Below are 22416 nucleotides of genomic sequence, written 5' to 3'. Positions count from 1 at the left end.
AGATGGCACAGACCCCAGGGGATTCCGGGTTAAAATAGCTAGGTCCATGACAAGCTGTATGCTTGTTGTTCCATGGTGATTCCTGGTTGAAATAGGTCCAAGACAAGCTGTATGCTTGTTGTTCCATGGGGATTCCTGGTTGAAATAGGTCCAAGACAAGCTGTATGCTTGTTGTTCCATGGGGATTCCTGGTTAAAATAGGTCCAAGACAAGCTGTATGCTTGTTGTTCCATGGTGATTCCTGGTTGAAATAGGTCCAAGACAAGCTGTATGCTTGTTGTTCCATGGGGATTCCTGGTTAAAATAGGTCCATGACAAGCTGTATGCTTGTTGTTCCATGGGGATTCCTGGTTAGAATAGGTCCATGACAAGCTGTATGCTTGTTGTTCCATGGTGATTCCTGGTTAAAATAGGTCCAAGACAAGCTGTATGCTTGTAGTTCCATGGGGATTCCTGGTTAAAATAGGTCCATGACAACCTGTATGCTTGTAGTTATTGGGATTCCTGGTTAAAAAAAGGTCCATGACAACCTGTATGCTATTTGTTCAATGGGGATTCCTGGTTAAAATAGGTCCTTAGCAACCGACTCCCATCTTACCATGGGGATTCCGGGTTAGAATAGGTCCATAACAACCTATACGCTGGTCATGCCATGGTGATTCCTGGTTAAAATAGGTCCGTGACAACATGTATACTTGTTGTTCCATGGGGATTCCTGGTTAAAATAGGTCCATGACAACCTGTATGCTTGTAGTTCCATGGGGATTCCTGGTTAAAATAGGTCCATGACAACCTGTATGCTTGTTGTTCCATGTGGATTCCTGGTTAAAGTAGGTCCGTGACAACATGTATACTTGTTCATTGGGGATTCCTGGTCAAAATAGGTCTTAAGCAACCGACTCCCATCTTACCATGGGGAGTCCTGGTTAAAATAGGTCCATGACAACCTATATACTAGTCGTACCATGGGGATTCCTGGTTAAAATACATCCCCAGCAACCTATATGCTGGTCGTACCATGGGGATTCCTATTTTAAATACATTCCCAGCAACCTACATGCTGTATGTACCATGGGGATTCCTATATTAAATACATCCCCAGCAACCTATATGCTGATTGTAGCAGTGGGAGTCGGGATTCAAATAGGTCCCCAGCTACCTGTATGCTTGTTCTACCACAGGGACTCTGGGTTAGAATGTGTCCCCAGCAACCTATGCTGGTCATACCATGTGGAGTCTGGGTTAGAATGTTTCCTCAGCAACCTATGCTGGTTGTACTGTGGGGAATGTGGGTTTGAATAGGTCCCAAGCAACCTATAATGGCCATACCGCAGGGAATCTGGGTTAGAATAGGTCCCCAGAAATCTATGCTGGTCGTAAGAGGCGACCAAATGGATCAGGTTGTTACTGTGTCTGTAGTGTAAAGATTTATGATTAATGTCATATATCATTATTATCCTTCAGTAATGATGTATGTGTGTCACGTTGTAGTGGAACTGAGGAAGACTCTGTTGTCCCGGGACCTGAGGTACGGGTTGTTCCACCTGTTTGCCAGCTGGAGTGGTCACTTCAGTCACACGTTCGGAGCACTGGATAGAAGGTAAGATTGAGATGTGACCGGTATCCATGCCAGGATAAGCTGAATGATGGTTTGAATCCAAGGCTAACTATATTTTATCCTTGGCCTGTAAGCACCATACCATGTTCATTGGTTAAACTAATGTGGTAACCAGGTAAAATCTGCATCACTTGGGGCTTTCTCCCACATGATGCTGACATTTACTGATATAACTGAAATACAGCTCTAAGAGACATTACTCTTACCATGAAGATCCAGGTTAGAATAGGTCTTCAGCAACCCTTGTGAGGCACTAACAGGATTGAGTGGTCAGGCTCGCTGACATGGTTGATGCATGTCATCATACCCCAATTGCGAAATTTGATGCTCACAATGTTGATCACTGGTTTGTCTGGTCCAGACTTGATTATTTACACTCAGCTGTTATATTCCCTAGATATGTAGCGTTAAACAACAAAGAAAACAAATACCCAAATCACTCACTCATCTTAAGACTATCTTTAGTGTTTGATGGAGTCTCTAATGGCTCCACTCCCTGTGTAATGATACTCAACTGTTCTGTGCCAGATTGTCAAAGGAGGAAGCTTGGAATGAGCAGGAGCTGTCGGCTGTCCGCGCCATGTCGGCCGTGTTGTGCTGTGGTCCTGTGTTTGACCTGACCGGCCTTGGAGATGATGGCTACATCTACTCCTGGCTGGACACTCTGCTCAGCTCGCATGATGAGAAGGTTGGTCTGAGTTGCCCCTCTTTATCGTTAAGTATATGAAGTTGTACATTGGTGAAACTCTCCATACAGTTTCAACATCTATCATTGAATTCAGCTTCAGCTTTATCAAATACATTTCACTGTTTCACATTAATCCTTTAACATTATCATACATAAATAGCTGATAGACCTGATAAGAATATGCTTAAGTATTCATGTAATAACTATTAGGGATGACAGAGAGTTAAAAGCCTACAAGGATGTTCTGTGTTCCAGGAACTTCACCTTGGACCCGAGACTTGATGTTATAGCAAGAAGTCTGGGGTCCGAGGTGAACTTCATGAAAAACAGAAATATTCTTTGTCCTCCCTGTTTTATATCCATCCTACTTGTGCTTTACTGTAAATCTTAGAGCATTTGTTATTGAATATTTGAAATGCACCAGTTACTCTGACCCAGGACTGAGTCTGACTCTACATTCCTGCTGTCTCTAGTGCACTGTGGACAAAGATGGTCGCCCGTCCGTCCACATATCTGTTAGATGTAGATGAGACTTGTAGAATGTGTCTACACTTTGTTCTCTGTGTGCATGAAGGAGGTGAACTCCTGTAGTCCTGTGCAAACAAATTTCAAAATAGTCACTTTCTTAACTTTTGACATTTTCATGCATTGAGGACCTTGAGCAGTCTGGAACTCTAAATGACAATATCTGAAAGAAAACAAATCTGATTTCTTGTAGTGCAAAGTTCTTTCTTAACTTTTAGCATGAAAGAAATGAATCTGTGTAGAATGACATAGAATGAACCGTCAGAACCATATGGATGGAATGAACTCTGTGTGCGAAGCTGCAGGTGTATTGTTTCCACTTGTCTGTCAATCAAATAATGTAAAGGGAAATGGAGCTTAATCTGAAGGACACATGTAGATTCAGTGTTGATGTTTGGGGCTTGGTTTTGTTGATATGTCACTTCAGACTTTCCGCCAACATTAGGCTAACATGCCGTGATAAAACTGAAATACTGTTCAAAGTGGCAATAATCTCAACTTGCTCACTCATCTGGTAAGGGATGTCTGTTGTTTGGCTTGTTCAAACGTTGTAAGTGTTGATGAGGTAGTCCTGTGGTTAAGACATTCACTCATCATGCCGTAGGCACGGGTTTTACTCCCCACATGATTACAATGTGTGAAGCCCATTAGTGTGGAGCCCATATAGCTGGAATATTGCCAATTAAGTCCACCTCGCTAGTGCCTGCTGTTAAACCTCTTCCCTAGCATGCCCAGCAAGGTGATAACTCATCACAGAAGGGTTTCATGCAGTGTGGTACTTTGTGCCATCATATGAAACAATACAAACATATATATGAAGGCATTCAAAATAGAAAGAAAACAAATTGTAAAATAATGTTTTCTGACAGTATGTTACATACAAGAGTTTTCAAGACCAGCTACTTGACAGCCATAATGCTAGGGCCACTGTTCAGGAATGGTATGGGGTCGGGTCGGGTTGTTAGTGGTTTGTCTAAGTGGGATCTAGTACCTTATTGATGTCACTGTCGGACCTTTGGCCTGACAGTACTGATACTAAGGTCACAGTCGGCGCAGGGTCTGTGATAGGGGGATAATCCTTCTTCAAAGGTTGGGTGACACTCATTTCGTCTGGGATGACATGTGTCCCTCTCTATGCCGCTGGTACACATGTGCCAGCCATATGGTTCTGTCTGAGCTCTAGTTGATATTGTGTCTCTCATGACCATCTCTTGTCTCTCTCTGATGTCAGATGAAGCCGAAGGTAAGTGGTCACCACCGTCTCTCAGTCGCTACTGCATGTAGTGCAATCTCATTGGCAGCCATCTTGGATCCCTCACTCTGGTATCTAGCCTCACTGCGTTCTCTTGCCAAGAATGAGACTCTAAGAGTCGGCGTGGTCAGTATAAGGGTGTGTGAGACTCTTACAGTCAGCATGGTCAGTGTAGGGGTGTGTGAGACTCTTACAGTCGGCGGGGTCAGTGTAGGGGTGTGTGAGACTCTTACAGTCGGCGTGGTCAGTGTAGGGGTGTGTGAGACTCTAAGAGTCGGCGTGGTCAGTATAAGGGTGTGTGAGACTCTTACAGTCAGCATGGTCAGTGTAGGGTGTGTGAGACTCTTACAGTCGGCGTGGTCAGTGTAGGGGTGTGTGAGACTCTTACGATCGGCGTGGTCAGTGTAGGGGTGTGTGAGACTCTTACAGTCAGCGTGGTCAGTTTAGGGGTGTGTGAGACTCTTACAGTCAGCATGGTCAGTGTAGGGTGTGTGAGACTCTTACAGTCGGCGTGGTCAGTGTAGGGGTGTGTGAGACTCTTACGATCGGCGTGGTCAGTGTAGGGGTGTGTGAGACTCTTACAGTCGGCGTGGTCAGTGTAGGGGTGTGTGAGACTCTTACAGTCGGCGTGGTCAGTGTAGGGGTGTGTGAGACTCTTACAGTCAGCATGGTCAGTGTAGGGGTGTGTGAGACTCTTACAGTCGGCGTGGTCAGTGTAGGGGTGTGAGAGACTCCTACAGTCGGCGTGGTCAGTGTAGGGGTGTGTGAGACTCTTACAGTCGGCGTGGTCAGTGTAGGGATGTGTGAGACTCTACGATCGGCGTGGTCAGTGTAGGGGTGTGTGAGACTCTTACAGTCATCATGGTCAGTGTAGGGTAAGGGTGGGTGTGTCTCTCACGGTCAGCATGGTCAGTGTAGGGTAGGGGTGGGTGTGTCTCACGGTCAGCATGGTCAGTGTATGGTAGGGTGGGAGTCTCTCACAGTCAGCATGGTCAATGTAAGGCAGGGCTGTGTGTGTCTCTTACAGTCAGTTGATGTGGTAAGTGTAGGGTTGGGGTGTGTGTGTCTTCCAGCCAGCATGGTCAGTGTGGGTTAGGGTTGGGTCTGTCTCTTACTGTCAGTGTAGGGTAAGGGTGGGTGTGTCTCTAACTGTCAGTGTAGGGTAAGGATGGGTGTGTCTCTAACTGTCAGTGTAGGGTAGGGGTGGGTGTGACTCTTACACTTGGTGTAGGGTAAGGGTGGGTGTGACTCCTACTGTCAGTGTAGGGTAAGGGTGGGTGTGTCTCTTACACTTGGTGTAGGGTAGGGGTGGGTGTGACTCTTACACTTGGTGTAGGGTTGGGGTGGGTGTGACTCCTACTGTCAGTGTAGGGTAGGGGTGGGTGTGACTCTTACTGTCAGTGTAGGGTAAGGGTGGGTGACTCCTACTGTCAGTGTAGGGTAGGGGTGGGTGTGACTCTTACACTTGGTGTAGGGTTGGGGTGGGTGTGACTCCTACTGTCAGTGTAGGGTAGGGGTGGGTGTGACTCTTACTGTCAGTGTAGGGTAAGGGTGGGTGACTCCTACTGTCAGTGTAGGGTAAGGGTGGGTGTGACTCTTACTGTCAGTGCAGGGTAGGGGTGGGTGTGTCTCTTACTGTCAGTGTAGGGTAGGGGTGAGTGTGTCTCTGTCAGTGTAGGGTAGGGGTGGGTGTGACTCTTACTGTCAGTGTAGGGTAGGGGTGGGTGTGTCTCTCACTGTCAGTGTAGGGTAAGGGTGGGTGTGTATCTTACTGTCAGTGTAGGGTAAGGGTGGGTGTGTCTCTTACTGTCAGTGTAGGGTAAGGGTGGGTGTGTCTCTTACTGTCAGTGTAGGGTAAGGGTGGGTGTGTCTCTAACTGTCAGTGTAGGGTAAGGGTGAGTGTGTCTCTAACTGTCAGTGTAGGGTAAGGGTGGGTGTGTCTCTGTCAGTGTAGGGTAAGGATGGGTGTGTCTCTAACTGTCAGTGTAGGGTAAGGGTGGGTGTCTCTCTAACTGTCAGTGTAGGGTAAGGGTGGGTGTGTCTCTTACTGTCAGTGTAGGGTAAGGGTGGGTGTGTCTCTTACTGTCAGTGTAGGGTAAGGGTGGGTGTGTCTCTTACTGTCAGTGTAGGGTAAGGGTGGGTGTGTCTCTAACTGTCAGTGTAGGGTAAGGGTGAGTGTGTCTCTAACTGTCAGTGTAGGGTAAGGGTGGGTGTGTCTCTGTCAGTGTAGGGTAAGGATGGGTGTGTCTCTAACTGTCAGTGTAGGGTAAGGGTGGGTGTCTCTCTAACTGTCAGTGTAGGGTAAGGGTGGGTGTGTCTCTTACTGTCAGTGTAGGGTAAGGGTGGGTGTGTCTCTTACTGTCAGTGTAGGGTAAGGGTGGGTGACTCCTACTGTCAGTGTAGGGTAAGGGTGGGTGTGACTCCTACTGTCAGTGTAGGGTAAGGGTGGGTGTGTCTCTTACTGTCAGTGTAGGATAAGGGTGGATGTGTCTCTTACTGTCAGTGTAGGATAAGGGTGGATGTGTCTCTTACTGTCAGTGTAGGGTAAGGGTGGGTGTGTCTCTTACTGTCAGTGTATGGTAAGGGTGGGTGTGTCTCTTACTGTCAGTGTAGGGTAAGGGTGGGTGTGTCTCTTACTGTCAGTGTAGGGTAAGGGTGGGTGTGTCTCTTACTGTCAGTGTAGGGTAAGGGTGGGTGTGTCTCTTACTGTCAGTGTAGGGTAAGGGTGGGTGTGACTCCTACTGTCAGTGTAGGGTAAGGGTGGGTGTGTCTCCTACAGAACAAGGTAGGGGTTGAGGTGATCAGTGAAGGATAGGGTTAGGCACTACAGAGATAAAGACACCATTTTTAAGCACTAGGACACCTTCGGAGACAAAATTTACTTGATGTGGAAAAATTGGTAATGTGGCTATGGTTAATGTTGTGCCATTACTTTAACCGTATCCTTAATTTGTGATAATACAAAAAAGAATTGGCATTATGAAAATGGTAGGAGTCATGGAAGCCTCACTGCTGGGGCTCTTGTAACCCTGCTGTTTCCTCTGATTCGTCATCATAGCATCCTGTAAAGATGACTGCCTGTGTTGATAAGAATGTTATGTATGTGGATGACCTTAATGTGGACTGAGACCATGTAGTCGACCGTACTTTGAAATAGCAGTTAACTATAGGTAGCCAGACTTGTAGTTCTAATGAGATGATGTATGATGTCAAGGAGATGGTGTGTAGTTCTATCTGAATCTTGATGTAGACAAACAGGCAACTTCTACGACTTCTGTTGGGAAGATAATAATCATGTAACTATGGGTATAGAAGTGATTGAGAGAGATGAGGCTAGATATCCGAGTAACCACTTTAATTTCAGTGTTGTCAGTCTGTGGCCAGTATTTCCCTTCTTTTGTTAGTCTGAGAAGCACTGTTAAAGACACTTTTGAAGATTTCATTTAAACTGATTCACATTTTCCTTTTAATAGATAAATAGTGATAAAAATAATTTGATGGTTTGCTGAAATAAAAGTCTGTAGACATTTATCATTTTTGTAGGTCTGATCTCTCTATAATTATATTTTGAAGATCACTGTTAATTTGCCAAGGGTGTGTTTAACAGTGTCTACCAGCCTTTGTTCTGCAGTATTATGCTTGTCATGATTTCATTTGCATTTGTTTTATTTTATAAACAATCACGAAGGATTCATACCATATCTTTTTATATAGCGACCAACGTCTTGAATGTTATTTTCATTGTCACTATTAAACTTGAATGTGAAATAGCTTATGTAATGTTGAACTTCCTCCAGGTACAAACGCTTCCATATGCGCCAAACCACAATCACAAAATCCATTAAAACACTCTTGTAATCTGAACCCATTCAGCATGTTATCATTGAAATATCATCTCCAAATTCTGCTCCTCTAAGCTAGAATGATGCTGTGAAAATGTATACCTCTCGATGATAGTCTATAATTCCCCGGCCATGCATTTACAGCCAATCATCTTCCCAGTCTCATCAACCTAGAAGTGGAATAACATATATGTACATTGTAGTAATCACTCATAGCCTGATGTCATACTGGCTCTATGAGGCTTTTGTATCAAATATGTTATGGGTTAAACATGTCTCTCCTTTGTGACTTTTCAAGGTGCATGTTGATCTGACTTTTTTTTTAAGAATATAAAGGTATGTCATATACATATTATGTTTTTTTTTTAATATTGTTTGATAGTGAGTAGAATATATTAACTGAGTATCAAGTATTTTGACGTGCTGTTTGTCCCACCCCATCAAAATGTTAGGTATTGTGACACAGAGTGTGATGGTTGTTTTTTATTGTTCATTGAGTGTGGTTCAGCAGTTGTTCAGTTAGATACTGTTCAATTTGCATGCTATATTTTGCTGAGTTTGTGTGCTGACTGAACATTCTATTTTGTAAATAATGCTACAAGCAGGTCAAAATTAACATGTTTTGTTCTCTTGGTCCGAAGGATCAGGCTGAACTTGATGATGGTGCTTGTCTGTAATCATCAACATCCGTTTTGTGAAGTTACTAAACTGACTCAGCTTGCTCGCAAATAGCTGCAAGATTGTTGATGTGGCAATAATCACCCACTCAAACTCAGCAGTAAGAGATGGATTGGCTTTTTATATATGTTTTAGTTTTCCAGTGTCTGTGTTTTGATATGAGTTTTGTTGAATTGGAAATATTATCCCTAAAGTTTATGATAAGGGTTTCCCAGTGTGAAGAGTGTCACAGTGGAATTCCGTTTTTGAATGACACCAATATGCAGGAACCATACACGGATTTGTGTGCAGTACAGCACACTTAGGTATTAGTGCATAAATGCCTCATAATTATGAACAATCACATACAAATTTATCCCGAAACCTATATAATCTATAGTTACATTCTCCCACGGAGGTGATGGAGGTCATGTTGGGCAAAAGAGTGCTGAAGACACTACTAGATCGTCATTCATTTCCAGTTAGGACTTCGTTAGTAAGAGCAATATGCAGTATGTAATGCATGATAAGTATAAAATATAATCCATTGTATTTAACTTTGTAAAATATTGGATAAGTATATAAAATAGATATAACACTCGATAATGTAACAATTTTAATCGAAACTTTTAACATTGTCAATGATTTCCTAAAATCCTAAAATGTGGTTGTGGTAGTTAATTTGTGTTCCTAGAGCAATATAATGCACACTGACCACTGTTTTACATTTCAACAGTAAGATCATATTAATGTTGGTAATACCTGTCTCAGATAAGGTTAGATACTCTTAACACAGACAAGCCGACATCTCCAGTTTCCCCTGTCCACGTTTTGACAATGATGTGAATCAGCTGAATGTAGGAGTCATGTAGGATACAGTTAGGGTGTTTGTTATTCAATTGATCGGATCACTCATCATTCCGTGCTACAACCGTCACGATATGGCTGAAATAGTGCTGATGTGACTATAAATTTTAACTCACTCACTCATTGCTACAACATTTCCATCATACACCTAGCCACTCTGTGTTGAGTTAGGTGAGCTACATATATGTTTGTGCACCATTTGTTTTAGTAGCTTGGCATATTTTTTTTGCTGACAATTATTGCCTCAACTTGAGTAATAAACTGTAGACTATTTCTTCCCAGAATTGTTTCAGTCAGCTTTAGTGAGCTTGTTCCAGAACATTGATTTTCAGTGTGCTTGGCGTTTGTAGTTAGGTTAATACAACTGCTTAGTTACATTGGTTAAATATTCCTGATTTTGACAGCTGAGATGATGATGATGGAAAACATTTAAAGTCGATAGCCATTCGTGTAGGAAGAGGTTCTAGTATTTTCTTAAAACAGAATATACAATAGCTGATGATATGATAGCAGAATAGATATTATGACAAGTTTTCAACTGAGCCTATGGTTGTTTTAAGTTGGCATGTGGTAAAAATAGTTGTCATGTGTCCTAGTCTGGCACCAGGAATCAGTAATGAGGGGATTGTATCAGCAGCTGCAGCAGGTGCTTCAGGGGGATGGAGATCAGTGCTCCAGCATCTCAGACTGTATCAGCAGCTGCTGCAGCTGTTGTAGGGGAATGGAGATCTGTGCTCCAGCATCTCAGACTGTATCAGCAGCTGCAGCAGGTGCTTCAGGGGGATGGAGAGCTGTGCTCCAGCATCTCAGACTGTATCAGCAGCTGCTGCAGCTGTTGCAGGGAATGGAGATCCGTGCTCCAGCATCTCGGACTGTATTTCAGATCTACTACCTAGCGAAGGAGACGGTGTACCTCCTGCTGGACTTTAACCCTGATGTCCAGGGCCTGCTGGACTGGGTCATCGACAGGTGCTACACGGGCTCCAATGAAGTGGCCGATGGTTGCTTCAATGCCCTTGCCGCTGTCTTCCAAACCAGGTGGGACTTTGACACTGTGACTTAAGATCCTCAAATCAGCTCTCAACCGTTCTAGATGCTAAAGGTTTTCATTTGTGATTTGTGTAATGTATTCAGTCTTATAGACATGGGTAATTGCTTATAAAGCTATGTTAGAGCAGACAACATATCGCTCTTTGAACAAGATATTAACCATATTTCAGGATTACTAATTGATGATGAATATTGCGTAATGATTCCATACCATCCTGACAGTGTTGTTTGCAGGAGAAACAATTATGACTTACTTTTTGAGAATCTATTCTTAAGCCTGCTGTACTATTTGTGATACAAGAAAAACCACAACCAAGTTACAACAAGTGATACTTGTCCTATTGTGTTTTCTTGTCTTACAGACGAGAGTACCCCTGTGACCATGTAGCGATGCTTAACCTGGCTGTGTTAAATGTGGGCAACCCACGCATCCAGACTCACGACACAGCTCTACAGCTGCTCCACCTTCTGGACACCCGCTTCTTCCAGGAGGAGCCGGTGTTCACAGACAGCTCAGAGGAGATCCACCAACCTCAGCTGCCTCTCAATGACATCCTTCTGGCTGTATCCTACTGCCATTCTCAGATGTACCTGTCTGAACAGCTAGCCAGAATACACCCGGATCTCACCATGCCCATGTTCTCAGGTGAGTGTCTGAACAGCTAGCCAGAATACACCCGGATCTCACCATGCCCATGTTCTCAGGTGAGTGTCTAAACTGTAAAACAGCTAACCAGAATACACACAGGCCTCACCGGGCCCATGTTCTCAGGTGAGTGTCTGAACAGCTAGCCAGAATACACCCGGATCTCACCATGCCCATGTTTGCAGGTGAGTGTCTTAACAGCTAGCCAGAATGCACCCGGATCTCACCATGCCCATGTTCTCAGGTGAGTGTCTTAACAGCTAACCAGAATACACACAGGCCTCACCGGGCCCATGTTCTCAGGTGAGTGTCTGAACAGCTAGCCAGAATACACCCGGATCTCACCATGCCCATGTTTGCAGGTGAGTGTCTTAACAGCTAGCCAGAATGCACCCGGATCTCACCATGCCCATGTTCTCAGGTGAGTGTCTTAACAGCTAGCCAGAATACACACAGGCCTCACCGGGCCCATGTTCTCAGGTGAGTGTCTGAACAGCTAGCCAGAATACAGCAGAACCAAAATTGTTATGATGGGAGACAATTTCCTGTTGACATACTAAATATTTTGTCTACCATAAAATTTTCTGTTCTTTTCTTCAGAAATCACACACAGGTTTCAAACAGCAAAGCCCTCAGTGCGACAAACGTTGCTGAAGTATCTGTTGCCATGGTTACACAACATGGAACTGGTTGATCCAGCAGTGCCCCCTGCCAACCCCATCTCCAACTTCCTGAACCGACTCCAGGACAGCCAAACGGAGTCCATCTTCTGCCCCCTGAAGGGAGAGGGATGGGGGTCCACTCAGGCCACAGAGATGGTCCTAAACAACCTCTTCTTCATCACAGTCAAGGTGATAACTCTATCTGACCCAAACCCCATGGGGATTCCCAGTTACTAAAGATCCCCAGCAACCTGTGCTTGTCGTAAGAGATGACCAAATGGATCGGATGGTTCATGCTTGGTAACTTGGTTAATTGTGTGTCACTCTACCCCAAATATGACAATTGATACTCACAATCTCAATCACTGGATTGTCTGGTCCACACTTGGTTATTTAAAAGCCTCCATCATATGGCTGTTATATTTTGAAGAGTGTTATATTAAACAACAAACAAACAAGCAAACTTTCCTTTCTTCACTGTCCAATGTGGGGCACATGCGACCCTATGGCTTTAAGGTGCTTAAAGTGGCTGTACAGTGTTGTGTCCCTCAATTATTGCAGGATCTGCTGTTATGGGTTTGATTCCCCTTTGAGTCTGATTATGATCCTTGGTTTGTCACCATAGCCGTTCTTGCGGGTTTCACTAAATGTAAAATGTTTGTAACAGGTAACTTAAATCCCTAAAGGCTGGTCAGTATATCTACTGGATTATGCTCCTCTCATACAGACAGTTTCACTCGTGAGATTTGCTTCGAGCTGACATTTTGTAACAGTGACAGCACTGAATATTTCATCTGTTGGTTATGAAGTGTATTCTGTCCGTTGTAGTTTGGCGATGAGCATCCGGTGGAGATCGAGGCCCTGTGGGCGGCTCTCATGGTGTGCTGGCAGAACAACCTTAAGGTGGTCATCCGGTACCTCGTCGTCATCACTAATGTCGCACCCACACACCTGCTTTCATTTGTAAGTAAAGTTTTGTGACAGTGAGTTGATGTGTGCATGACAGTAATATAAATCACCTTATACAAAGTTAGGTGATAAAAGTAGGCCCCAACAATGTGTGTTATAAAATGTGTGCTCAACAACCATGGAGATATATTGCTAAGCAAAGATAGTTCACATAAGGATAACCCCAGGTATGAACAGCCTTTATGGACCAGGGTCGACTTGCACAAATCGATCTTAGCGCTAAGATGATTGTAACTCCCATATTTTAACATAGGCTTACAATAGTCGTAGCTCTAATATCGCTTTGTGCAAGTGAGCCCTGGTCAAAAAAGGGTGGATGTACACACTGTGATAATGAACACAACAACAGGTTAGTCCTGTTTATTTTACTGAACATGCCGAATGGCCTTTGATAAATGTGAAACTTTCATGAACTACAGTGTGACGATTTCACAATACTGTACTGTAAACTACCATGAACAAAACACTACAAGAGAGATCCATCTCAGAGAACCATCTTACATTGCAACACATGTGACTGAACAATCAGGCCATGTGCTGCGTACACCTGGTGATCCTCTCTATCTATCCTGGACTCCCATTTCTGTAAACCAACACTAACCCCTGGACCTATCCTCTATCTCTCCTGGGACCTATCCTCTATCTATCCTGGGATCTATCCTCTATCTATCCTGGGACCTATCCTCTATCTATCCTGGACTCACATTTCTGTAAACCAACACTAACCCCTGGACCTATCCTCTATCTATCCTGGGACCTATCCTCCATCTATCCTGGGACCTATCCTCTATCTATCCTGGGACCTATCCTCCATCTATCCTGGAACCTATCCTCTATCTATCCTGGGACCTATCCTCCATCTATCCTGGGACCTATCCTCCATCTATTCTGGGACCTATCCTCCATCTATCCTGGGACCTATCCTCCATCTATCCTGGGACCTATCCTCCATCTATCCTGGGACCTATCCTCCATCTATCCTGGGACCTATCCTCTATCTATCCTGGGACCTATCCTCTATCTATCCTGGGACCTATCCTCCATCTATCCTGGGACCTATCCTCTATCTACCCTGGACCTATCCTCCATCTATCCTGGGACCTATCCTCTATCTATCCTGGACCTATCCTCCATCTATCCTGGGACCTATCCTCTATCTACCCTGGACCTATCCTCCATCTATCCTGGAACCTATCCTCTATCTATCCTGGGACCTATCCTCCATCTATCCTGGGACCTATCCTCTATCTACCCTGGACCTATCCTCCATCTATCCTGGGACCTATCCTCTATCTATCCTGGACCTATCCTCCATCTATCCTGGGACCTATCCTCTATCTACCCTGGACCTATCCTCCATCTATCCTGGGACCTATCCTCTATCTATCCTGGGACCTATCCTCCATCTATCCTGCACTAACATTTTGGTAAACCTGCACTAAGCCCTGGATCACCCTTGGTTTTCATTAACATGTTATCGACCAATCAAACATCGAGATGAGTAAAAAGGAAATGGGTAAGGAGTTGGACATGAAGAAATACTTTCCATCATAAAGAATAAAGAATTTTGAGGTGACTGAGAAGCATATCAAATCAAATTGGCTAATGAAAATTATGGGCATGTAATTTAAGATTTCGAGAACCACGGGGATTGATACAGGGATGAGCGAGCTCTGGAGATATAGAGGATGCAATGTGGTCTGGTCTAGAGATGTCATAGTTGTAAATGCTGAATGATTGGCTGACTGGTTTACCTATGTGTTGCAGGTCAAGAGGGTGGTGAGCTACCTGGGCCGAGCAAAGCCCGAGAAGTTGGTGGACGAGCTGATGAATGAGCTACAGGTTAGATTCCTTGCCTATCTGTCAGTGTGTCAGTTGGTAAATAAACAGAATTAATATTTAGCTGGAACTTGATATCTTTTGCTGCTACTGTTCCTCATGTTTAGTCCAGGAAGTATAGATATAGTCATGATGCTTGTATCTCTGTTGTTACCAAGTACCTGTCGGTATTCATGGGCAGAACCAAGTACCCATGCTTGTTGAACGATTCAGGTCTTTAGGTGGCTACAGTGGCTCTGTGTCAGTTTACACTGACGTCATGGATTGTTCGTCCTGCAGTCGACCATTAGTTCGACCAAACTGGTTGTTTGCAGGATGCTGCTTTATGGAGTTAATATTGCAGACTGTGACATGAAACAGTAGGAATATACACCAAAATATCATGCTTTGTAAATACAGAAGATGTTATTCATTTGTTGGCATGTTACCAACATGTAACGTTGTTGATTTGTCCCAGACTGTGGAGACTCTGAACATGAACATCGAGAGGACCCAGACTCCTCCATACTACCGCCTGTCTGCTCAGCGTAAAGTAGGTGGCGCTCCGAACACCACTGATGACGAGAAGCTTGTGTGTCAGACTACGGACTGTCAGCTGGAAAAGGGTGTGCTCCACACCAAGAGACACAGCACCAATGAGGATCTGCCCAGTGAAGCGTGAGTATTACCAGCTGTCAGTTAGAGAAGGGTGTGCTCCACACCAAGAGACACAGCACCAATGAGGATCTGCCCAGTGAAGCGTGAGTATTACCGGCTGTCAGTTAGAGAAGGGTGTGCTCCACCCCAAGACACAGCACCAATGAGGATCTGCCCAGTGAAGCGTGAGTATTACCGGCTGTCAGTTAGAGAAGGGTGTGCTCCACACCAAGAGACACAGCACCAATGAGGATCTGCCCAGTGAAGCGTGAGTATTACCGGCTGTCAGTTAGAGAAGGGTGTGCTCCACACCAAGACACAGCACCAATGAGGATCTGCCCAGTGAAGCGTGAGTATTACCGGCTGTCAGTTAGAGAAGGATGTGCTCCACCCCAAGACACAGCACCAATGAGGATCTGCCCAGTGAAGCGTGAGTATTACCGACTGTCAGTTAGAGAAGGGTGTGCTCCACACCAAGACACAGCACCAATGAGGATCTGCCCAGTGAAGCGTGAGTATTACCGACTGTCAGTTAGAGAAGGGTGTGCTCCACACCAAGAGACACAGCACCAATGAGGATCTGCCCAGTGAAGCGTGAGTATTACCGACTGTCAGTTAGAGAAGGGTGTGCTCCACACCAAGACACAGCACCAATGAGGAGCTACCTAGTGAAGCGTGAGTTCGTCTGACTACACATGGCTCTGAGAAGGCTCTGACATGTATATATATCTTTAAGTGGGTAATAATGATAAATTGATAGACATGTGTGTGCAGTATCTTGTTTGTTGACCAACTTGACCCAGCTGGAATATTTTCTTTTCAATTCTTTGTTGTTTCAAGGTCATCTGACCCCAAATGCATAAAACAGTATGGTATCATAGAACATGTACATGCACATTATAAGAAGTGCAGCAGTATCAGGAGATTGTTGTAGATATAAATTGTATGTTGAATACCATAAAAGGTGTATTAAATATTGGTTACATTTATTATATTTACCTAATACTAGATACTCAAAGCAATGTTATATACTATTGAAGTCTCTAGATGCTGCTGGTCACATTACATGGGTCACGTATGATAAACAAAGGTTATTTGATTATGGATGGGAATTTGTTTAGTTTTCGCAAGAAGTTGGTGATTGTAAAATATTTATTGATATCTTTGTACAAAGACTGAAAGATTGTTATCAACAAGAATGGTATAGTAAAGTTTGTGACACTCATAAATTGATAATCTATAACAAAGTTACTTTTGAACATGGAATTCTATTTAACAAATTTATCTAGCCAAGGTTATAGACATGTTATTTTTCTGTTACGGTCTGGTGAGCTACCCTTGATGAAAAATATTGGTAGACGCTGTGGTGTGGAATATTTTCAAAGACTTTGTAATTATTGTGACATGCAAGCTGTTGAAGATGAGTTCCATTTCATGTTAGTATGCCCATATTATAAGCATTTAAGAAACAGATATTTCCCAAAATTTTATTGTCATAACCCATGTTGAAGAAAATTGTACTCTCTAGTGTCATGCAATAAGCAATTGATGTTGATTAATTGTGCAAAGTTTATATAAACTCTCTATTTGTTAGACAAAACGCACATCTGTCTCAAAATTGATTTTTTTAATTTATTGTACGTGGGCCAATGGCCTTTCTTCTGAAATAAACTTTGAAACTTTACATGCACATTTAATAATATTTTCTCCACAAACTCCTAATACATTGTTTGGATACTTTCCTGATGCATTTGCTTTAGTGTTTCTTAATTTTGAAACCAAGAAAGAGGAATAATCATACACTTTTTTGTTTGTAATTTAACAGCATCATTTAAGTGTAATTCTGCATACAGATTAGCATGATATGTATCTCATTTTCTGGAACATTTCAAATGATTTATGTTATGCACTATTTATTCATTAAGTTTCATGTAGAAAAGATGATGTTCATGAACTGTTATTTACTGTGCCATTAATTTTGATAGGCTGTGTTTGTATTTGACAGGCTGTGTTTGTATTTGACAAGCTGTGTTTGTATTTGACAGGCTGTGTTTGTATTTGACAGGCTGTGTTTGTATTTGACAGGCTGTGTTTGTATTTGACAGGCTGTGTTTGTATTAGACAGGCTGTGTTTGTATTTGACAGGCTGTGTTTGTATTTGCAGCACTCCACGAACCAACTCATCTGCTTCACTGAAGAGTGCTGCGAGTACTGCCTCCACATCAGACACACTGCCCCAGGGTAAGTACTGCCTCCACATCAGACACACTGCCCCAGGGTAAGTACTGCCTCCACATCAGACACACTGCCCCAGGGTAAATACTGCCTCCACATCAGACTCACTGCCCCAGGGTAAGTACTGCCTCCACATCAGACACACTGCCCCAGGGTAAGTACTGCCTCTGGATACTTTCTGGTAGATCTGATAGCGCTGACAATTTATGATCTATCCTTTCTGTACACTCTTTGTTCAACCTGACTGTGTATGCTTGACCCACAGAGGAGGAAGTACATGGACTGGGCCACACCCCCACAAGGTCCAGGGAGCGTTCCCAGAGTGGGTCCCCTGACCCCTACCCACTTCCCATGCCGGCATATGGAGGATACTTTGCTCAACTTAATGAGTTCCTGCCTGAAGACATCCAGCCGACGCCAGGCTTTCACAGGTGAGGCAGTCAACAGTGCCGGTGTGGATGCTGGATGACTCTTGCTGGGTCCACCTAAATACAAGTCAGTCATTAGAATTTGTTAACCAGAATTGACTCTAATAGAATTCAATAGTCAAGGTTTGAGTGTGCTTTATACACTTGGGTCCTGTCGCACAGGCTGATCTTAGCATTGTAGTCGTTAATTTCAGATACGTTCATAAAACGTCAGTCAGTTAAGATGAACTCAATGTAACCAACTACACACCTGTCATATGTCTAGAGGAAAGCTAGAAGAGAAATATATGTGTGTTAATAATGTAAATTAGATGAATGCGAGACAGATGCTTATAACTGACAATTTGCTGAATGATGCACACTGCCCTTTCTACAACAGGAGCAACCTGGCAGTGATGTTCCTGTCAGACCTGGTCCTGGATGGGCTGGAGATTGACTGGTCTCCACATCTCCCCCTCATGCTGCACATCATCTTCCTAGGTCAGTACTCAATCATGACATCATCTCCCGAGGTCGGTTCTCAATCATGACATCATCTTCCTAGGTCAGTACTCAATCATGACATCATCTCCCTAGGTTGGTTCTCAATCATGACATCATCTTCCTAGGTCAGTACTCAATCATCTCCCTTGGTCTGTACTCAATCATGACATCATCTCCCTTGGTCAGTACTCAATCATGACATCATCTTCCTAGGTCGGTTCTCAATCATGACATCATCTTCCTAGGTCAGTACTCAATCATGACATCATCTCCCTTGGTCAGTACTCAATCATGACATCATCTTCCTAGGTCGGTTCTCAATCATGACATCATCTTCCTAGGTCAGTACTCAATCATGACATCATCTCCCTAGGTCGGTTCTCAATCATGACATCATCTTCCTAGGTCAGTACTCAATCATGACATCATCTTCCGAGGTCAGTACTCAATCATGACATCATCTCCCGAGGTCAGTTCTCAATCACGACATCATCTCCCTTGGTCAGTACTCAATCATGACATCATCTCCCGAGGTCGGTTCTCAATCATGACATTATCTCCCTTGGTCAGTCCTCAATCATGACATTATCTCCCTTGGTCGGTTCTCAATCATGACATTATCTCCCTTGGTCAGTACTCAATCATGACATTATCTCCCTTGGTCAGTACTCAATCATGACATCATCTCCCTAGGTCGGTTCTCAATCATGACATCATCTTCCTAGGTCAGTACTCAATCATGACATCTCCCTTGGTCAGTACTCAATCATGACATCATCTCCCTAGGTCAGTACTCAATCATGAAATCATCTCCCTTGGTCAGTCCTCAATCATGACATTATCTCCCTTGGTCAGTACTCAATCATGACATCATCTTCCTAGGTCAGTACTCAATCATGACATCATCTTCCTAGGTCAGTACTCAATCATGACATCATCTCCCTTGGTCAGTACTCAATCATGACATCATCTCCCTTGGTCAGTATTCAATCATGACATCATCTCCCTAGGTCAGTACTCAATCATGACATCATCTCCCTTGGTCAGTACTCAATCATGACATTATCTCCCTTGGTCAGTACTCAGTCATGACATCATCTCCCTAGGTCGGTTCTCAATCATGATATCATCTCCCTAGGTTGGTTCTCAATCATGACATCATCTTCCTAGGTCGGTTCTCAATCATGACATCATCTCCCTAGGTCGGTTCTCAATCATGACATCATCTTCCTAGGTCAGTTCTTAATCATGACATCATCTCCCTAGGTCAGTTCTCAATCATGACATCATCTCCTTAGGTCAGTTCTTAATCATAACATCATCTTCCTATGGATCTGTACTCCAATCTTGAGATTGTACTACAATTCAGCTTGTAATCCAAGTGATGTTATAGTTGATAGGCCTCTGCTAGAGTGGCTCTGGGATATGTTTATGTTGATTGGGTCCTATGATGTTTGTCAGATGTTTGGGTATTTCTATATGCATGAGTGTAACTGTCCCACTCATGTGTAGGTCTGGACCACTCAAGGGCTCTGGTGTATGAACACTGCAAGAAGCTGCTGCAGAACCTGTTGCTGCTGGCGTCGTCACAAGACCACCACGACACCTCCCGAGTGCTGCTAGGGTACCGCAGTAGCCAGGCAGATGCTGTCAAGGTCAACTCAGAGGACAGGGACATGCCCCTGACGTCAGGTGAGTCTCTTCTCAGGGTAACCTGGAGTCTAGGATAGAATACATCACCAGTACACATGTTGGTCGGAAGTGATCAGGTTGTCACAGTGTGCAATGTAGTCAACCACTTACTTGCTCCTCCAGACTGTGTTTGCAATTATGCTTATGATGATTTGAAGCAGAATTCACTCTCTTAGATGGAATCAATCAATGTTAGCTGTCTGTCCCTCAGCATTAAGGGGCTAAAACAAGTCTGTATACTGTGTCTGAGTGGGGTATTCATGTTAAACTGCGGCATGGTATCTTAGTGAGCTAGCACTATAAATCGGCATCACTCCGGACTAGTACAAGCAGCCACACGCACGCACATGCACACACACACACACACACACGCATGCACGTCACTATATAAGTGCAATAATCTTGGACGTGACGTTAAACCTAATTTCACCTCACCTCAACAATGAATATTTATGTGTCTTGTTTCCTTTTCATAGAAACACCCACCCACATATCAAACAACACCTTGCTGTCCATCGGCAAGTCCACCTTCAGCATTGACAGCAGCGCCACCATCACCCCCGACACCATGAGCAACCTCACCGACCCTGACTCGCTTGGTTCAGTGGAAGAGGTTATCAAGGCAATACTGAACTTCATGGAGGCCAGGTTGGGAGACGTGTAGAAAATGAATAATGACTTGAAATGTTTATAACCTTCAGAGAATAGTCCTATTAAGAAACAACATAGTAGATATTTCCAAACATGCATTTTGAATAGTTTGTAAACAGTGGTTTGAACTTTCCTCAGAGTGAAGTTTACCAGGTACCAGGTGGCTTGTGACAAATAACAGTACTGCCTGTGTGTAAGATGGTACATGAGATACAAGTAGACCGGAGGTTACAGGTAATCGTGATGTGTTGCAGGAAGTGCAAGTCACTGTGGAGCTGTGAGGACATCACACCCAAGACACTCAACACACAGAGCTCCTCACTGCTGGAGTACTTCCTCAAGTGTGTTGTCAAGTCCTTTAAGGAGTTATCTCCCCTGGCCCTGGTGGAGCAGCGGTGGTCACAGACAGCTCTTCAGCTTGCTCTCTCCTGCTCTTCCCGGCATTACGCAGGCCGCTCATTCCAGGTGAGTGTGGACACTGTGTGTTATGCGCTGAGTTATTTGGAGTGAGGTGAGTTGCCGCTCCTTTAAAAACAGGCAAAACAAGTTTGTATTCATAAAGCTCTGTCACAGAAACGTTTGTCTTTTTAGGTCTATTTCTGCTGTGTTTTGTGTACATTGTTTGTAGCTGTGTTAAAATGCAGCTGGATGAATTATTTGAGGGGGTTGTTGTTGGATATATAAGATATTTTCATGAAGATATGGGCAGTATTTTTGACACCGCTGGAGGTAACATTATGGTTTGCATTTTTTGTTTTATTTCAGATACTTCGAGCCCTTAGAATCCGTCCATCTACGCAGATGTTGTCTGATATTTTGTCTCGACTTGTGGAGACTGTGGCAGAACAAGGAGATGACATGCAGGTGAGACAAATGCTCCATGGCCAGCAGGCTTCAGTAGCTGCCATCAGGCAGAACTCACACTCAGGGCAGTACCATGACAACTGACAGTAACGGTAAACCTGATCCCAGGATGGCAAAGAAACATGCAAAGAAACCTGTCTGATCTTGATTAGAACTGTGACAAATGTTAAATTTGGGCTAAAACTTTGATAAAGTTCAGATTCTAGTACTTTTTTTGGTTGAGTCCTATCCGAAATTTGAACCCACACTGCCTATTTGAGGAGGCATGGGCGAAAGTTATGAACACACGATGCCATTTAGGAAGTACATTTAGAATTTATACTTTACTGAGAAAGCGTTATCCCAAATGTAACATTTATTACGATTGACCACTTTCTAAATGGCTTTGTGTGTTTATGGTTTCAGACATGGGAGCTGTGCCAATTTACACTTGTCAGAGGGGTATACAAACTATGTGATCTAGACAACCAGTTGTCAATGATTTTCATTTTTGTGGAAGTGCCAGAGGCTGAGTGGGTTAGATTGCTGACTTTGTTTGTTGGTGATTAGGTGCCTAACTTAGCCAGTGTGGGTTCAAATCCTGGATGGGACCCAACCCAAAATAGTACTAGAGTCTGTACGTTACTAAGAAAGCGTTATGCCAGATGTTACATTTGTTACATTTGACCACTTTCTAAATGGCTTTGTGTGTTCATGGGTTAGTTCTGTTGGAAATACTTACATGTGATACAGGCTATTCAATTATCCTAATGAGGGGGTCGAAGATGGATCTATGCCTGTGGCACTACATTTTTAGTTAACATTAGTCCACA

The 22416-nt window shown here is 43.7% G+C and overlaps 1 protein-coding gene across 1 annotated transcript in view; it reads left to right on the top strand.

Moving 5' to 3' along the window:
• Positions 1–22416, top strand: part of LOC139450592 (protein furry-like) — a 75632-nt gene that overhangs the window by 27504 nt on the left and 25712 nt on the right. Inside the window, exons 26-41 of the mRNA XM_071232357.1 lie at positions 1492–1600; positions 2147–2306; positions 4063–4074; positions 10333–10487; positions 10862–11145; positions 11746–11996; positions 12636–12770; positions 14544–14618; positions 15073–15272; positions 17416–17492; positions 17752–17917; positions 18294–18394; positions 19910–20089; positions 20566–20737; positions 20995–21205; positions 21506–21604. Coding sequence (XP_071088458.1) covers positions 1492–1600; positions 2147–2306; positions 4063–4074; positions 10333–10487; positions 10862–11145; positions 11746–11996; positions 12636–12770; positions 14544–14618; positions 15073–15272; positions 17416–17492; positions 17752–17917; positions 18294–18394; positions 19910–20089; positions 20566–20737; positions 20995–21205; positions 21506–21604 — 2387 coding nt within the window. The remainder of the gene's footprint in view (positions 1–1491; positions 1601–2146; positions 2307–4062; positions 4075–10332; positions 10488–10861; positions 11146–11745; positions 11997–12635; positions 12771–14543; positions 14619–15072; positions 15273–17415; positions 17493–17751; positions 17918–18293; positions 18395–19909; positions 20090–20565; positions 20738–20994; positions 21206–21505; positions 21605–22416) is intronic.

The sequence above is a fragment of the Haliotis cracherodii genome, unplaced genomic scaffold, assembly GCF_022045235.1.
Source record: "Haliotis cracherodii isolate W230 unplaced genomic scaffold, xgHalCrac1.p SCAF_8, whole genome shotgun sequence".
Classification (NCBI taxonomy): domain Eukaryota; kingdom Metazoa; phylum Mollusca; class Gastropoda; order Lepetellida; family Haliotidae; genus Haliotis; species Haliotis cracherodii.
This window is presented reverse-complemented; position numbering and strand designations above follow the sequence as displayed.